Source organism: Carassius auratus, chromosome 25 (genome assembly GCF_003368295.1).
Source record: "Carassius auratus strain Wakin chromosome 25, ASM336829v1, whole genome shotgun sequence".
NCBI lineage: Eukaryota > Metazoa > Chordata > Actinopteri > Cypriniformes > Cyprinidae > Carassius > Carassius auratus.
The window spans coordinates 4344988-4360892 of NC_039267.1; the positions used below are offsets into that span (position 1 = coordinate 4344988).

The 15905-nt window shown below is 36.2% G+C and overlaps 1 protein-coding gene across 2 annotated transcripts; it reads left to right on the top strand.

Moving 5' to 3' along the window:
- The first annotated feature begins 1236 nt into the window (after positions 1-1236).
- Positions 1237-15845, top strand: LOC113043032 (epidermal growth factor receptor kinase substrate 8-like protein 2). 2 transcript variants are annotated; one of them, XM_026202132.1, is made up of 20 exons: positions 1237-1262; positions 1401-1470; positions 1638-1702; positions 5351-5512; positions 6474-6623; positions 6897-6976; positions 8112-8221; positions 8311-8375; positions 8502-8628; positions 8754-8842; positions 9146-9220; positions 10332-10480; positions 11616-11763; positions 11841-11875; positions 12571-12676; positions 12953-13102; positions 13184-13232; positions 13304-13481; positions 14775-14907; positions 14985-15845. In XM_026202132.1, the coding sequence occupies exons 2-20, from the start codon at positions 1455-1457 to the stop codon at positions 15054-15056; spliced, it is 1959 nt and encodes a 652-aa protein (XP_026057917.1). In that variant the 5' UTR covers positions 1237-1262; positions 1401-1454; the 3' UTR covers positions 15057-15845. The 2 variants fall into 2 exon arrangements, with proteins under 2 accessions (XP_026057917.1, XP_026057916.1); XM_026202131.1 differs by lacking the exon at positions 1237-1262 and having other exon boundaries at positions 1329-1470.
- Positions 15846-15905: the final 60 nt, after the last annotated feature.

Below are 15905 nucleotides of genomic sequence, written 5' to 3' on the forward strand. Positions count from 1 at the left end.
TATAGTGTATATGTATATATATATATATATACACACACAAACACACACACACATGTCTGGTCAGCTATCCTTGTGGGGACTCTCCATAGGTGTAATGGTTTTTATACTGTACAGACCGTATTTTCTATCGCCCTACACCAACCCTACCCCTAAACCTAACCCTCACAGGAAACTTTCTGCATTTTTAGGTTTTCAAGAAACTTAATTCTGTGTAATTTATTAGCTTGTTTACCCGTGGGGACCTCAATTTAGGTCCCCCGTGACACGAGTCCCCATGAGTCTGTGTGTATTCAGGTTTAAGTCCCCACCAGAATAGAAAAACAAGTACACACATACACACACACACATGCACACACACACGTTTGTGCGTTTCAGTAATAGTAAAACTGTAATACTGTACACAAGCATCTTCTTTCCCTCTGATGCCACTTCGTATCCATTCCACCTATTTTCCATATGAGTTTAATCATCAGCTGCTGTGATTCATTCATATTTTCCAGAATCATATATGACTGACAAAGCCATTATGAACAACTCCCCTAAAAACATTCAGTCACCATGACAACATGCCACCCGTTCATATGTAACTATTTTAAACCTAACTTTGCTATCAGCATTCTTACAGCGAGCCATAACTAGTCCGCCAAAGAACATCGTAAACATAGTGACGCTAAAACATGTTTTCAAGAGAGAATCTCCTTTGATTCTGCTTTTTAACCTTGAACTAAAGTTAATACGTCCATTAAAAGCCTTTTAAAACCTTAACAGAGCCCATATACTGCTGTCGTCAAGTGTTTGCCTACGATGTTTTTCCTTGCGAAAAGACTCTAGAGGTCAGATGAGATCTCAAAAACAGCTCAAACTTGCTCAGATTCGCCAAAGTTTGCGATCAAAACTCTCCTGAACTTAAAAAGGGCAACGAAAATGTAGGTTCTGGTTGATCTGTGAACAAGCTAAAGCAAACGTGAAGTTGAGTGCTTTGTAAAACCCGCACTGCTGAGCTGATTTATTGGACTGCTGTAAAACAAACAGCGATATGATATTGAAGCAATAGATGGAGGGAGGAAGTGTTACACGGTTTGACCTTTGACCTCGAATAAAAGAGGCAGGTGAAACACGATTCCTAGCCTGTCAGAACATTTCCTGTCTGTATGTCGGTTCGGAGCATAACTGCTGAAAGCCTACAGATCTATCAAACCATGGAGATGTTTAACCGCAGATTTGTAGACAGGAAGTTGAATTTAAATTCATTGCTTTGCAAGGTAGGAGTGAGAATTTTTAGTAAACGTTTTTTTTTTTTTTTATAATGATCTCATTTTGACTCATTGTATTTGCTAACTGTATTGTTGCATCTTGGTGTTTCATGCTCCTGATGTAAACGCTCACTGGTGTTTTATCAGTTTTTCTGTTCACGTACATGAAACGTCTCGCTTAAGCGATCTAGACGGTCCAAAATGTGGCACTATCAAGGTTAGTTTTGGGATTTGTCTGAATATTAAACTTGAGTATTTAATCCATTGCTGAAGTATCTCTCAAAAAATATGACTTTACATATGCGGAAACAGATAGTGTCTGTCATCTAGAAAGTCTGTGAATATTGTCTCATATGTCTATGTTTGTGTCTCTGTTTCTTTCAGAGCAACGAAAGAAGTACTCAAACTCAAACGTCATCATGCAAGAGACGTCGCAGTACCATGTGCAGGTGAGTGAGATAATAAGCTCTCGAATCTTTTAATTCTGCTTCTTCCTTCTAAGCTTGTTGATTAGCTGAACCTCGCCACCGAGAGTTTGGTTTAATATTTAACGTGATTCAACTGATGACTTGATATCGTAATAAAGCAGTCAGGTCACTTGATCACCGCAGAGATTTGTCAGGGCAGAGTTAACCTCCATCGGAGCAGATAACACAATCTGCATTCTGAAAATCCACTTTATACAACAGCTAGTTCCAGTCCTTGAATTAAATTGGTTGAAATGGAGTGGTGCATTTATTTCAACGCAAGAACCCAAGCAGAACAGGGATGAATTAGCCATGCACAAGGACGTCACTGTTGCACTAATCAAATGGCAACTTGGTCCAGGCCTGACTCGAGACGTTCTGTTGAACTTTGTTCTGAGCTGTACGCATTATTTTCCTTGGTTTGTTTTCCCTTACTTTCACCCTTCACTTGTTGTAAAGACTATATTATGTCTCTTATCTCTTTTTCTCGCTCTCAAACATGCATAAAGTTGATAAACGCCCACACCAGCCAAAGTCATATCGGGTCTTGAATGCTTCTACACACTTGTGATATCAGAAACATCATGCCAAAGTAATCTGAGTTTAGGCACGTAAGAATAAAAAAAAACCTGATTGAGAGTATTGATTTTTTTATTGCGCAGTTCATTGACTTTTTTTTAATTAATTATATTTTTAGTTACATAATTAATGTGAATATTATCCAGGGAACTGACCGTAGACGCAAACATATCTGTAGAAGGTTTTGTAGAGGTGTTCATGATTCAGATTTTACATTTTCTGTAGAAAATGTCTGTGCTGAACTCACTCCCGAAAAGCAGAGGTTTGTTAGGTTGCATGCAGGGTAGGTGGTTGTTTATGGTGTCTAAGCGGTTTTAAGACAATTCTATGGCGTTTAAGTGGTTTTAGTGCACTGCTGGGTGGTTTTATAGAGTGTTTAAGTGGTTTTAAGACAATTCTATGGCGTTTAAGTGGTTTTAGTGCACTGCTGGGTGGTTTCTAGAGTGTTTAAGTGGTTTTGAGACAATTCTATGGCGTTTAAGTGGTTTTAGTGCACTGCTGGGTGGTTTCTAGAGGGTTTTAAGCGGCTTTGAGACAATTCTATGGCGTTTAAGTGGTTTTAGTGCACTGCTGGGTGGTTTCTAGAGTGTTTAAGCGGTTTTGAGACAATTCTATGGCGTTTAAGTGGTTTTAGTGCACTGCTGGGTGGTTGCTACAGTGTTTAAGCGGCTTTGAGACAATTCTATGGCGTTTAAGTGGTTTTAGTGCACTGCTGGGTGGTTGCTACAGTGTTTAAGCGGCTTTGAGACAATTCTATGGCGTTTAAGTGGTTTTAGTGCACTGCTGGGTGGTTGCTACAGTGTTTAAGCGGTTTTGAGACAATTCTATGGCGTTTAAGTGGTTTTAGTGCACTGCTGGGTGGTTGCTACAGTGTTTAAGCGGCTTTGAGACAATTCTATGGCGTTTAAGTGGTTTTAGTGCACTGCTGGGTGGTTGCTACAGTGTTTAAGCGGTTTTGAGACAATTCTATGGCGTTTAAGTGGTTTTAGTGCACTGCTGGGTGGTTGCTACAGTGTTTAAGCGGCTTTAAGACAATTCTATGGCGTTTAAGTGGTTTTAGTGCACTGCTGGGTGGTTTCTAGAGTGTTTAAGCGGTTTTAAGACAATTCTATGGCGTTTAAGTGGTTTTAGTGCACTGCTGGGTGGTTTCTAGAGGGTTTAAGCGGCTTTAAGACAATTCTATGGCGTTTAAGTGGTTTTAGTGCACTGCTGGGTGGTTTCTAGAGTGTTTTTAAGCGGCTTTAAGACAATTCTATGGCGTTTAAGTGGTTTTAGTGCACTGCTTGGGTGGTTTCTAGAGTGTTTTTAAGCGGTTTTAAGACAATTCTATGGCGTTTAAGTGTTTTTAGTGCACTGCTGGGTGGTTGCTACAGTGTTTAAGTGGCTTTAAGACAATTCTATGGCGTTTAAGTGGTTTTAGTGCACTGTTGGGTGGTTTCTAGAGTGTTTAAGCGGCTTTGAGACAATTCTATGGCGTTTAAGTGGTTTTAGTGCACTGCTGGGTGGTTGCTACAGTGTTTAAGCGGCTTTGAGACAATTCTATGGCGTTTAAGTGGTTTTAGTGCACTGTTGGGTGGTTGCTAGAGTGTTTAAGCGGCTTTGAGACAATTCTATGGCGTTTAAGTGGTTTTAGTGCACTGCTGGGTGGTTGCTAGAGTGTTTAAGCGGCTTTAAGACAATTCTATGGCGTTTAAGAGGTTTTAGTGCACTGCTGGGTGGTTGCTACAGTGTTTAAGCGGTTTTAAGACAATTCTATGGTGTTTAAGTGGTTTTAGTGCAGTTTAGGGCATCCCTATGAGGTTTCTATCGTGTTTAAGGACAATTCTAGATGGTTGATAGGGTGTTTGATAGGGTGTAAGAGTGGTTTTAGGGCAAAATTACGTGGTTGCTGTGGGGTTTAGGTGGTTTTAGGGCATTGCCAGTTGCTACTAGGGTGTGTGAGTGTTTTTGGGTGGTTCTTAATGAAAATAAGTTTCCCTGCTAAACCTGAAACCCACTGAAGACAGTCACCTCAAACAAACAATCTGAAGTGACTGACCTAAGCAGCTTCATGGAAACCACTGACCTGATGTACTCTCTCGTAAGCGGCTGTATATGTGCAAACATCTCGACACCCATCTCAAAGTTAAACTTATTTTTGTGCAGTTGAAAGTTGGTTGGACTACATCCTGTTGAAGTCTTTCCACTTTCTGATCAAGACGTGTCAAACGTGTTCGTGTTGGATTGTCCAGTTAATCCACGGCAGCCATGCTGAGATCTCCTTTCCTTATATAACTAGTGACAAGACTTAATCTGCTTATGAATCATGCATGATGCTTTGAATAATTTGTTCTCTTTGATGGGATCACTGTTTGTCACATAGTATTGTGACACGTAAATGCACACCCACCAACACACACACACACATACACACACACACATACAGAGGTGTGGTTAATGTGCTGAAGTAGATATAAAAATATTATAAGGAGGTGTGTGCTAACATTATTTTCTCAGTCAAAATGCCTTTAAGAGCAACACCCAATCACATTATATGTGTAGGTTTATTTAGGACCATTGGGACATTCACCTGCTTCTATACTACTGAAAATCACTAATAAGATCTCTATGGCAGCCTTTTCTCCTAGAATGCAAAGAAATGAGTGAAACTCAAATCTGTTTGGTTTTTTTGCCATCAAAAAAAAATCCCCCCCCAAATAACATATGAAATCCAGTGTTTACAAACTCAATCCAAATCATAAGTAAAGATATTTGGAGTCTTAATAATCTTTTGGGATGCAAAATATGTTTAAAAATGTGCCATATTATCTGGAACCGTTTAAATGTACTCATTTGTGCTTTCTCTTTCCATGTGTAGTGAATTATGTGACATTTACTGTGTAGAGAATATTGAACAAATGAGCAAGTCAAATGGTTTTGCATGTTCCCTGAAATCAGAACTATGGCTCTAATATATCTTATTTAATGCACATGCAAATGACAACAGTCTATCATAAAGATGTGAAATGTGAAAACCGCACTGACCTTTCACACCCATCTGTGTGTTTGCAGCATCTCTCTACATTCGTGATGGATAAATCAGAGTCCATTGCTACAGTAGATGACGCGATCAAGAAGCTGAAGCTGCTGGACTCCAAAGACAAGATCTGGACACAGGAAATGCTGCTGCAGGTGACAGAAAAATCCATCAAACTCCTGGACTGCGAGACCAAGGTGAGCGGGATCTTTCCTTATGTGCGCACATAGGTAAATTAACTCACTTTTGTAAAGTCAATATTCAATTCACACTATTTACTTTCTTAATCCATGTTCGTTGTCTTATTTTGAATGATTCATTGTTACATTTTTTTTTCTCTGTAATCTTTCATCATAATGTACAGTCCTTTGCACTGACGTCACCTAGGTCATTCCTTTTCAGTCAATTCTGGCCTATTTTTCCTATTGTAAATCCTGTATGATACTGGGTTTGCACGTTTTTACCAGTTCAAAACCAGTTTGCATCTTAAATGTGCAGTAAACATACACTTGAGATCAAGGAAATGAGAAGCGATTGAAGACATTAGCATGTTCCGCACCTGTTCATCAAACAAAGCCTCTTCTAACCCTAAGGTCTAGTGTAATCGGATCTGATCTGGAATAACTGGATAGGGAGCATTTCGTCTGTGTGAATCGATTGTGATTGTGCCATCATTATTCTGGTAATATGTGACCATAAATGCCTGCATTTCTAGATCTTTGACCTCATTAATGATCGCAGTCATTTTTTTCAGGATCGAAGGTCGTAAGTGTCTTTTGTGTTTCCATAAAGTACTTACAGAAATGATTTAATTTTAAAATAATTTGTTCAGTTTTTATTCATTTAATTGACAATTTAATTAAGAAATAAGACAGTTTAATTAAAATGAAATAATTTCTTTATTACTTTATGAAAATACTATATAAATAAACATTTCTGAGAGACATTAAAGTAAATTCAATTATTTTTTGAGAATCAGGTTTTTGTACTTTGTGTTTATATATTTTAATTATCTCCTTTTTTACATTTTATTTTTATTTTACATTTATATTTTTTTACATAGCATTTAATATACAATACACATTTTCATTTTATCTTTATTTTTTTATTTTTTTTTAACAAGCATTTTAGGGTCTAATTCTCCTTTCTTTCACTCAGGAAGAGCTTGAAAACTTTCCCCTGACCACAGTCCATCATTGCCAGACGCTGTTGAACCAGACCAGATATCCGTCCGTCCTTCTGCTCATCTGTCAGGACAATGAACAACACAAACCAGACATTCACTTCTTCTACTGCGATGAAGTGGAGGTGAGACTTGTAGACATAAGAAAAGTATCATGGTCCTTAAAAAAAGCATTAAAATTTATGCATTTTAGGTTTAATCAGATCCTGCTATTCTTCAGACATTATGAGACAGGTTGCATACATAAGCAACATCATCACAATCATCAAACCTATGTGAATTTCATCTCTATAATCTCCCAAAAATACCTGAACGATTACCTCCCCACCCCTGAAGTATGATGATAAACACTCTTAAGAGCTGCTTTCACTGGATCCGTGTGTGTGGTTGTGTTTTAGGCCGAGATGGTGCACGCTGACATTGATAGTGCTCTGGGAGACAACACACGCGGCAAGAAGACTCGACCGCAGACGCTAAAGTGAGCCCCAGCTCTCATAAACACAAACATAACTCATATATAACTAATTAATAGCCAGAATGACTGACACCAAGTTTCACAACACTTCTACCCACTGAACAGACTGTACGTCTACTCACGTCCTAAAGGATCAGCAGATAGTAAAGACACATTTAGGTTAAGGTCGCTGTGTGTAATAGTTGTTAGTTTATTTAGGGATCCTACAGTACGAGAATAAATCAGAGATGGTAAACTCTACAGCTATTCACACACACATTAGCTCCATTGTAAGAGATTAATGAGAAGTGCACAGGAGACGCAATTCACAGTTGATTTAGCATGCTAAATTTACAAAGAAATTCACATACAATACACAAATGTCAAGTAAAATTGTATTTTTTAAAAATACATTTAAGTATGGATTTAGTTCTATTTATAATCAATGCTTCCCTCATTCTCCACCACTTGAGCTCATCATGAGCAGTTCGTCTCTGCAAATTGTATGATAGGAAGGGAAAGCCTATAATTTGGCCAAAATGAGCCATCATTAAAAAGCTAGGGTGTTTAGGCAATTGCTAGGTGGCTCTTAGCATGTTTAGCCCTATAAAACACACTGTGTCATACTTGATACACACCTTTCTAAGGCATCTAAATTATCAATATGACCAAAACCTCTTTGAGGTTGATGTACACTTGTCTTTTTATTGTGAAAACTTTAGGGATTTTTATAAAGCTAGCATGAGAATAACTTTTATATTCTTTAGTAAAAAACGAATACTTTTAAGTTGCATTTATTTCACACAAGTGTAGTTCAAAATTATTAACATATTTACTGACATAACACTCGAGGCGTACAGATATTAGAGTACTTCTAGTGCACAATGCACACTAAGCATAACATTTTAGAAAAGTGTGACAACTGATATAAGTATTTTATAGAAGTAGTCTCTAGTCTTCTATTGATTTACATTACAAGCTATTAGAAATGTATCTTTTTGGGGCGTATAAATATCAGAAACAGCACCAAATTGTATATTTTTGCCAAAACTATCTGTTTGAAGTTGCTAACTACCTTTTATTCTGCCTTAAAATACTTCCTACATAGACTGTAAACTAGGTTTTCGAGCACATGCATTTTCTCTCTCCTCTACACCAGGATGAACCAAGAAAAGATGAAACGCCAGCGGGAGACCATCATCCCGGCCTCTGAGCCTCGAAGTCCTGGCCCTGGGGTCAAAGGTCGCGTAGCAGCTACAGACATGAAAGGTGCCAAACACACAGACGCTAAATGCCTATATGCTTTCGGTAAATACAGTAAATGCATGGATTGTAACTTCTCTGCATGTTTTTCTCAGATGAACTGTCGATGCAGGACCCCGAGTCCAATATGAAACTGGCCCAGCGGATCGAAAAGGACGTGGTGAGTGCCTGCGTAACACTGGATATCCACACACACACACTCAACTATTGAGTGTATCAGATTCGTGGTTACATCAGACCAGACGTAACGCTGTAACTCTGATTTCACTCTGTGTGTGGCATTCAGCAAATCCTGAACTGCACTCTAGACGACATCGAGATCTTCGTTGCACGTCTTCATAAAGCGGCAGAGGCTTTCGCGCAACTCAACCAGCGCAACAGGAGCAAGAAAAACAAAAAGAGAGGGCCGGCAGGTAAATATGTTTCTTTTATTCATTCGATAAAGCTCTTATTAGCTAGTTATGCTCAGGAAAGCAACACGTGTAAATACATTTACATGCTTTGCTAGACAAACATGAATCTCACGTGTGTGTTTTAGAGGGAATGCTAACTCTACGAGCTAAACCTCCATCAGAAGGCGAGTTTATCGACTGTCTTCAGAAGCTGAAACTCTCTTTCAATCTGCTGGTGGGTGGTTTCGCCTGTCTCTTGTTCCTAAACTGAAAACAGAAAATGCATTTAAACATAAATACACAATGTTCACAACTCAAGCAAAACTTTTGTGGTTTTATTTAAAAGATCATCTGCACTCTAATGTAAACATTTTATGAGATGCTGAAATAAATGGTTGTTTTTAGTCTACATGACAATTTATGTAAGGACTGATTTATGAATGAAATGAAGAGCAAATGTATTTCTGCTCAGTTTCATGAAAGAAGCCCATAATGTGAGTGTGTGAGTGTGTTGACGGTGTGTGTGCGCCCTCTACAGGCCAAACTGAAGAACCACATCCAGAACCCCAGCGCTGCAGAGCTCGTGCACTTCCTGTTTGGCCCTCTAGAGCTGGTGAGGAACTGAACACATGCACAGAAATAATAATAATTTAAAAAAAAACACACCATTAAACTTCTGTTGTTTTTATTACAGAAATTGATGCGTAGAATTTACGTCAGACTATATAAATGCTAATGTTATGTACAGCTAAAAGACAAAGTTTTGGATTTAAAAAAAGTTAATTAAAATTTATAACCAAATAAATAAAGATAATAAAAAATGCTATAAATAAATGCTAATGTTATTGCTAAAAGACAACTTTTTAGATTTAATAAAAATAACAGATAATTAAAAACGCAAATAAAAATGAATAAATGCTAAAGTTACCACTAAAAGACAACGTTTTGGATTTAATAAAAAAACATAAAAATAAAATGCAAATACAAATAACCCTAGAAAATAAATAAATGTTATATATTAGATTTTATTTCATATTGTTATATGTATCTTTTTTTTTTTAGAAATTGATTAAAATTACTACAGACCGACCCAAAACCTTAATGCTAATGCTACTGCAAAGACATTTTATAATATCTTTTATAAAATTGCATTTTATATATTTAAAAAAATTACAAAATAAATTTCACATAGAGCAGCTGTTACTACACGGAGCCATTGTTAATTGAGAAGATGCACCAAAAAACGCTGAAAATGAAGTGGATTGGCGCATCTTCTCAGTTAACAACGGCTCTGTGTAGTAACAGCTGCTCTATGTGAAATCACGCACCTGATGGAATTAACCGCTGATTAGAAAACCGGCTTTACTGACGAGATGCGCATAACGATCGGCCGATCGTGATCGGAGCACCCCTAATACATATATATATATATACATATATATATATATATATATATAATATAAATAACCCTAAATAAATTATCTTAGATGAATCAATAACTGTTAATAAGTTAAATCATTATGAATCACATTTACCTTTGAGAACACCCCAAAAAATTGTCTTTTGACAGTAGCACAATAATATGATAGTAATAATAAAATCATCACCCTGTTTGGTGGAACAACAGAACGCAGTGGTGTGTAACAGTTCTCATTCAGGCCTCATTCAGTCATAATGTGAACGCAGCTCTTGATTACTAAAAACGTGTTGTTGTGTGATTTCAGATACTGCAGAACTGTGGCGGTCCCGAGCTGCCGCGCGCGGTCATCTCTCCTCACCTGTCCCGGGACACAGTGGACTTCCTGAGAGGACACCTGACTCCCAAAGAGATGACCATCTTTGAGCTGCTGGGAGACGGCTGGACGCGGCCCAGGTGATGATTCAGCTGCTGACCATGTGTTACAGGACACTGTGTCTGTGGGAAACATTTTGAGAGGATCAGTATCAGATGATGTCATTCCCAAAATTGGCATTTCAATGGTTAAATACACTGGATTACTTAGGTGTTACTCTTTGCTGTGCATTGAGCAAGCAGTGTAAAGTTTTTCATTTGAGCTGTTTTGACTAGTGATTGACCTATATAATGGCTGATATTATTATTTTTATTATTAGATATATCTTATGTTATATCTTTAGAATAAATGAATGAATAAATACATTTTAGAATGTTTTAAAATAAAATATCTTCTCTCTGTATAAGCGTCAATCATTGTGAATTGTCAATTCTGAGCAATTATGCAATATTTTTTATTTGATCAGATTTAACTAGTGACCAACTGACATGAGTTTTTTTTAATGGATGATTGCATTATTATTATTAATATTATTATTATTACAGGATATATTTTGTTATGTCTTTAGAATAAATAATTTTCAAATATCTAAATAAATATATTTTCTCTAGATTAGCATGAAGCATTGAAAAAAATCATTAGATTGTATGTGTTATTGTGAATTAAATAAATATTGCGTAATATTTTGGAATGAATATAACGTAAAAATTATATATTATATTATTTTTATTAAATAAATGAAATGTTTTTATTTTTATATTGTTATTGGGTATATGTAATGTTATCTCTTTAGAATAAAATAAATCAATCAAAATAAAATATTCTCTTTAGATTAACATCCTAATAACATTGTATTAGTATGTATGTTTTATTGTGAATTATTTTTTTGTATTTTAAACATTTTTATTTTATTTCAGCCGTGTTGTCAAGTAATCAACTGATGTTTTTTAATGGATGAAATTATTATTTCTGAAATAATATGGGATATATTTGATGGTATCTCTTTAGAATGAATGAATGAATGAAGAAAGAAAGAAAGAAAGAAAGAAAGAAAGAAAGAAAGAAAGAAAGAAAGAAAGAAAGAAAGAAAGAAAGAAAGAAAGAAAGAAAGAAAGAGTCAAAATAACAAATGTTCTGTCTAGACTAGCATCAGTTGTAGAAAAGCTGACCAGTCTGTCTGTTGTCTGATTCTGGGCGTGTCTTTGTGTATCTTAGAGCTGATTGGCCGAAAGATCAGTGCGCTCCTCTGTACATCCCAAAGTTCCGGAACGGCTGGGAGCCTCCCGTGGAACTGTTCCGCTCGTCGCCGTGGGAGACGGAGACCGCCGGAGCACCGGTGCAGACAGAATACAGACCCAAAGAGGTGAGAGCCATGACAGCGTGTGGAAACCTCCTCTCTCTATTACAGCCATATCATCTTTCCCCTCTTTTCCGTCTCAGTTCTATGGATCACAGTCATCGCTCTCTTCAAACGGGTGAGTTATTCTCATTCTATATCTCAGAAATGTTCAGGTTTTGAATCCGTAAGTAAACATTAGAAAAAAAAGCGCATCTTGTGTTCAAAAGGTTAAAAATCTTGAATATTTTTTATATGTTTATACATTATGTTTTAAAAATGATTGCGACCCAACCAAAGAACACCTTCTGCGAATGATTTCATGAGGTCCTTCCAGCAACGGGATCATTCCAACAAGTTTCACTCTGATCTAGAATGAAATTAAATTAGAATTTAAATGAATTGTGTCATTCAAACAAAAATGACTTTACATATTTTGTATTTTTTTTTTTGCTAAAGCTGATACACATTCAGACGATCATCTCATATTTAATCAAAAGAGTTCATGAACAAATTGTGTTTTATTTTTTTCTATTTTTTGATAAATCTCAGGTTTTGACCTGTCACATTTTATTAATTACAATTTCATTGGGCCAAAACAATGACGTTCCACGAATTTGGTCTTTTCAATATTTTTTCATAAGTTCTCATTACCCTGGGTCCTTAAATCAAAAACCCAATAGCATTTTTCTACTGGCTCTTGGATTGCTGCACTTTGATTTCTACATATTTTAATCATGATAACCATCACGACTGATAACTCTAATGGTAAAAGGAAAGCTGAAGGACTTTCGCTCCATGTGAAGATGTTCTTTGCGCTCGTGTTTTTTCCAGATCTTTCTCAACGGCTCCTGCTCCTCGCAAGTATGCGAAGATCCGCTACCACTTCGTGGCACGTAACGTAAACGAGCTGTCGGTGCTTCAGGACGAAATTCTGGAGGTATGAAGACTGTGACAAATCACATTTAACATCTCAAGCCTTTCTCGAAGACAGCAACGAGATCACATTGAGCTCTAATGGAGATGATTCTCCTGAGAGAACCTTTTCTTCTCAAATCGGCCAACAAACCAATGTCTCAAAAGTCAGAGGTCTCATTATGAACTGTCAGATTCCCAAAAGATGAGCTGATCTGAGCTGCTATGCACATTCCTTTGACAAAAAGCACTTGAAACATTTGGTTGTGTTCTGAAGGAGCTAGTGCTTGTGTGTTTTAAGGTGTTGGAGGATGATAAGCAGTGGTGGAAGCTGAGGAATCGAAGCGGACAGGCGGGATACGTGCCCTATAATATGCTGGATGTGGTGAAACTGGAGGACCCTCAAACTATGATCGACCCGCCGTACAGTCCAGGAATAGCTTACAGTCAGGTAAACACATTTACACAGTATAAAAGCAGAAAAACAAGCCATTAAAAACACTAATGAGTCATTATCTTGTCTCTCACACAGCCGTACCGAGGACAGTCGCCCTCCGGCTCGATGGGGAGTGACAAAGACAGTGAGTTTGAGACGAATACACCAGATAAATACGATCAGATTCTGTCTAACAGGTTTCCTCACTGTCCTCAGGTCACATTCAACATATGGATAAAGTGAACGATGAGCTGCTCATGTTGATCACTGGAAATAAGACTCAACAGCCCACGAGGAACTTCAAGGTGGTGCGTCAGACTACTGTCCCACTGGCCTTTGACTCCAGCCCGGCCGAGGTCACCACCTGGCTCCAGGCCAAGGGCTTCTCCAAACCGTGAGTCTTCAGAACTATCTGTTCAAATACAGGCATTGATTTACTTTAGAATTGATCTAAATGTTTGTTTTTACTGAACTTGATCCTAAACCATAAAATAAAAAGAACTTTCAATTTGAAAGAAATCATTCACTCTGAAAACTGAAGTCTTGTAAACTATGAAAAATAATCAGTATTTACTGAGAATTCAACAAGCCGTCTAAACTATGAAGAATATATGAAAATACATACAAATTATTCTTACTTATTAAAACCTCATTAATCCTTCTAAACTATGAAACTTGTATTATTATTATTATTTTTTACTAAAAACTCATTAAGGCTAATAAATTAGGAAAAATATTACAAATTAAAAAATTACATTTTACAAAAACTAAATCCAAAGTGATAAGAAACAGTTTATTAGAGAACCCAAAGCCTTTTAAATTATAAAGAATTTATTAAAATCAAATGCTTTATTTTTACTAACGTAAGTCTTATATAAACTATAGTTTATTAAAATAAAATTCTTTATTTCTACTAATTAAGCCTTATACACTGTGAAAAAATTATATTTTTAATCTTTTTTTTTTTTTTTAACTCATTAAGCCTTCTAAACTATGAAAAATATATAATTATTTTTTTACTGAATTGTCAAGTGTTCTGAACTTGGAAAGAAAATGAAAAAATATTTTTTTGTGTGTGAATTAATTAAATATATTAAAAAATACATTTATTAATCCTTGTAAACTATCCAAAATATATGAAAATCTTTACTGAAATGTCAAATGTTCTTGGAAAAACTTGAAAAATATATTGTTTTTGTGAACTCATTAAATATATTAACAAATATATTAATTTATCCCAAACTGAAAACATTCAAATAAAATGAAATTACATTTTTTCCCCCGAGAACTCATTAGGCCTTCTAAACTGTGAAAAATATATTCATTTTTTACTGAAATGTCAAGCGTTCTGAACTTGAAAAGAATAAAAATATGTATTTTTGTGAACTCCTTAAATATTTTAACAAATATATTCATTAATCCTAAACTGAAAACATTAAAATAAAATGAAATTAAATATTTGTTTTTATTATATTATATTATATATATATATATATATATATATATAGTTTTCTGAGAACTCATTAAGCTCTCTAAACTGTGAAAGATATTAAAATAAAAATATAAGCGATAGTAAACAAAATGTAATAATAATTAAAAAATAAAAAATAAATAAAAGGAACCCATTAAATTCAAAAAGTAAGATAAATGTTGAAAAATAAGTTCAAGCCGTGTGTCTGTCTGTCAGGACGGTGGAGCGTCTGGGCATCCTGACCGGCGCTCAGCTCTTCTCTCTGAATAAAGATCATCTGAAGACTGTGTGTGGAGACGAGGGATCTCGCGTCTACAGCCAGATCACCGTCCAGAAATCCCAACTAGAGGTCAGTGACTCTCCACACAGACTGCACTCAGCAGCACAGAACTCTTCTCATCTTCTCCTCTTTTCTCTCTCCATCAGAAGAGTCGAGGAGATTCAGAGCTGCAGGAGATCCTGTCTAAACAACAAGAGAAAATTTCATCTGCCTCCTAAACACTCACACAGACTGTCAATCAAACAGTCACCTAGCAACAGTAACCGTCGACCAAAACCCACCAATGACCAAACAACTAATCCAATATGTTTTGTAATTGTTTATTTATTGTCTGTGCTTTTTATTATCAGTTCATGTACGTTATCTCCTTCATGCTGGCAAATACTTACTACACTTTATTGCACGAAAACAATGTTTGGGTGAATCTCACGAAAACATGTACAGGTCATGCATCAGAATGAGAAGAAAAATTATAAACGATAAAAATAAAGGACCATTAAAATTTTATTTTTTGCACTTTCGTGTCATTTTAACCACAATTGCACACAGTAGATTAGAAGTTATTCTCAATTATTAAAATATATATATATAATGAATAGTGCTACAGTCACTTGTCACTTCAAAATCAAAAATGACTATTTTTAGGACCTTTTTTGCATTTCCATGTCATTTTATCCACAGCTTCCCAAATGCACGCCTTATGAGTTTGTTTCCTTTTTTAACGAAGGAAGTGAAATGCAATATGTACAGTGCAACAATGTCAATTTAACTTTCTTGTAGTGGTTCAATGTGAGCCGTACATGTTGACCGCTGAGATTCACCCGTGTCTGAGCGGAGTCGATGTTTTTTGGGGTTTGATGTATGATTGCATCTGTGGCATTGGTTTTTAAAAAAGAAACGAATGTAAATAATGTGCTAAATTCAGTTGCATCGTGCATGTTCAGATGCCGAATGAATGAAGCGAGAACAGTTCATTTATCAGCTGGATTCATGCATGTCTTTTTTTATTTGTATAAAACGCATTTAGAGACTTTGATCTTCCAGGATGTGGTTTAATCACAATAGAA

Bases quoted from the DNA above. Each gene is read 5' to 3' on its own strand.
- LOC113043032 (XM_026202132.1), top strand. The intron at 6,977-8,111 runs GTGAGCCCCAGC...CCTCTACACCAG, and splicing joins ACTCGACCGCAGACGCTAAA to GATGAACCAAGAAAAGATGA. The intron at 8,843-9,145 runs GTGGGTGGTTTC...CGCCCTCTACAG, and splicing joins AACTCTCTTTCAATCTGCTG to GCCAAACTGAAGAACCACAT.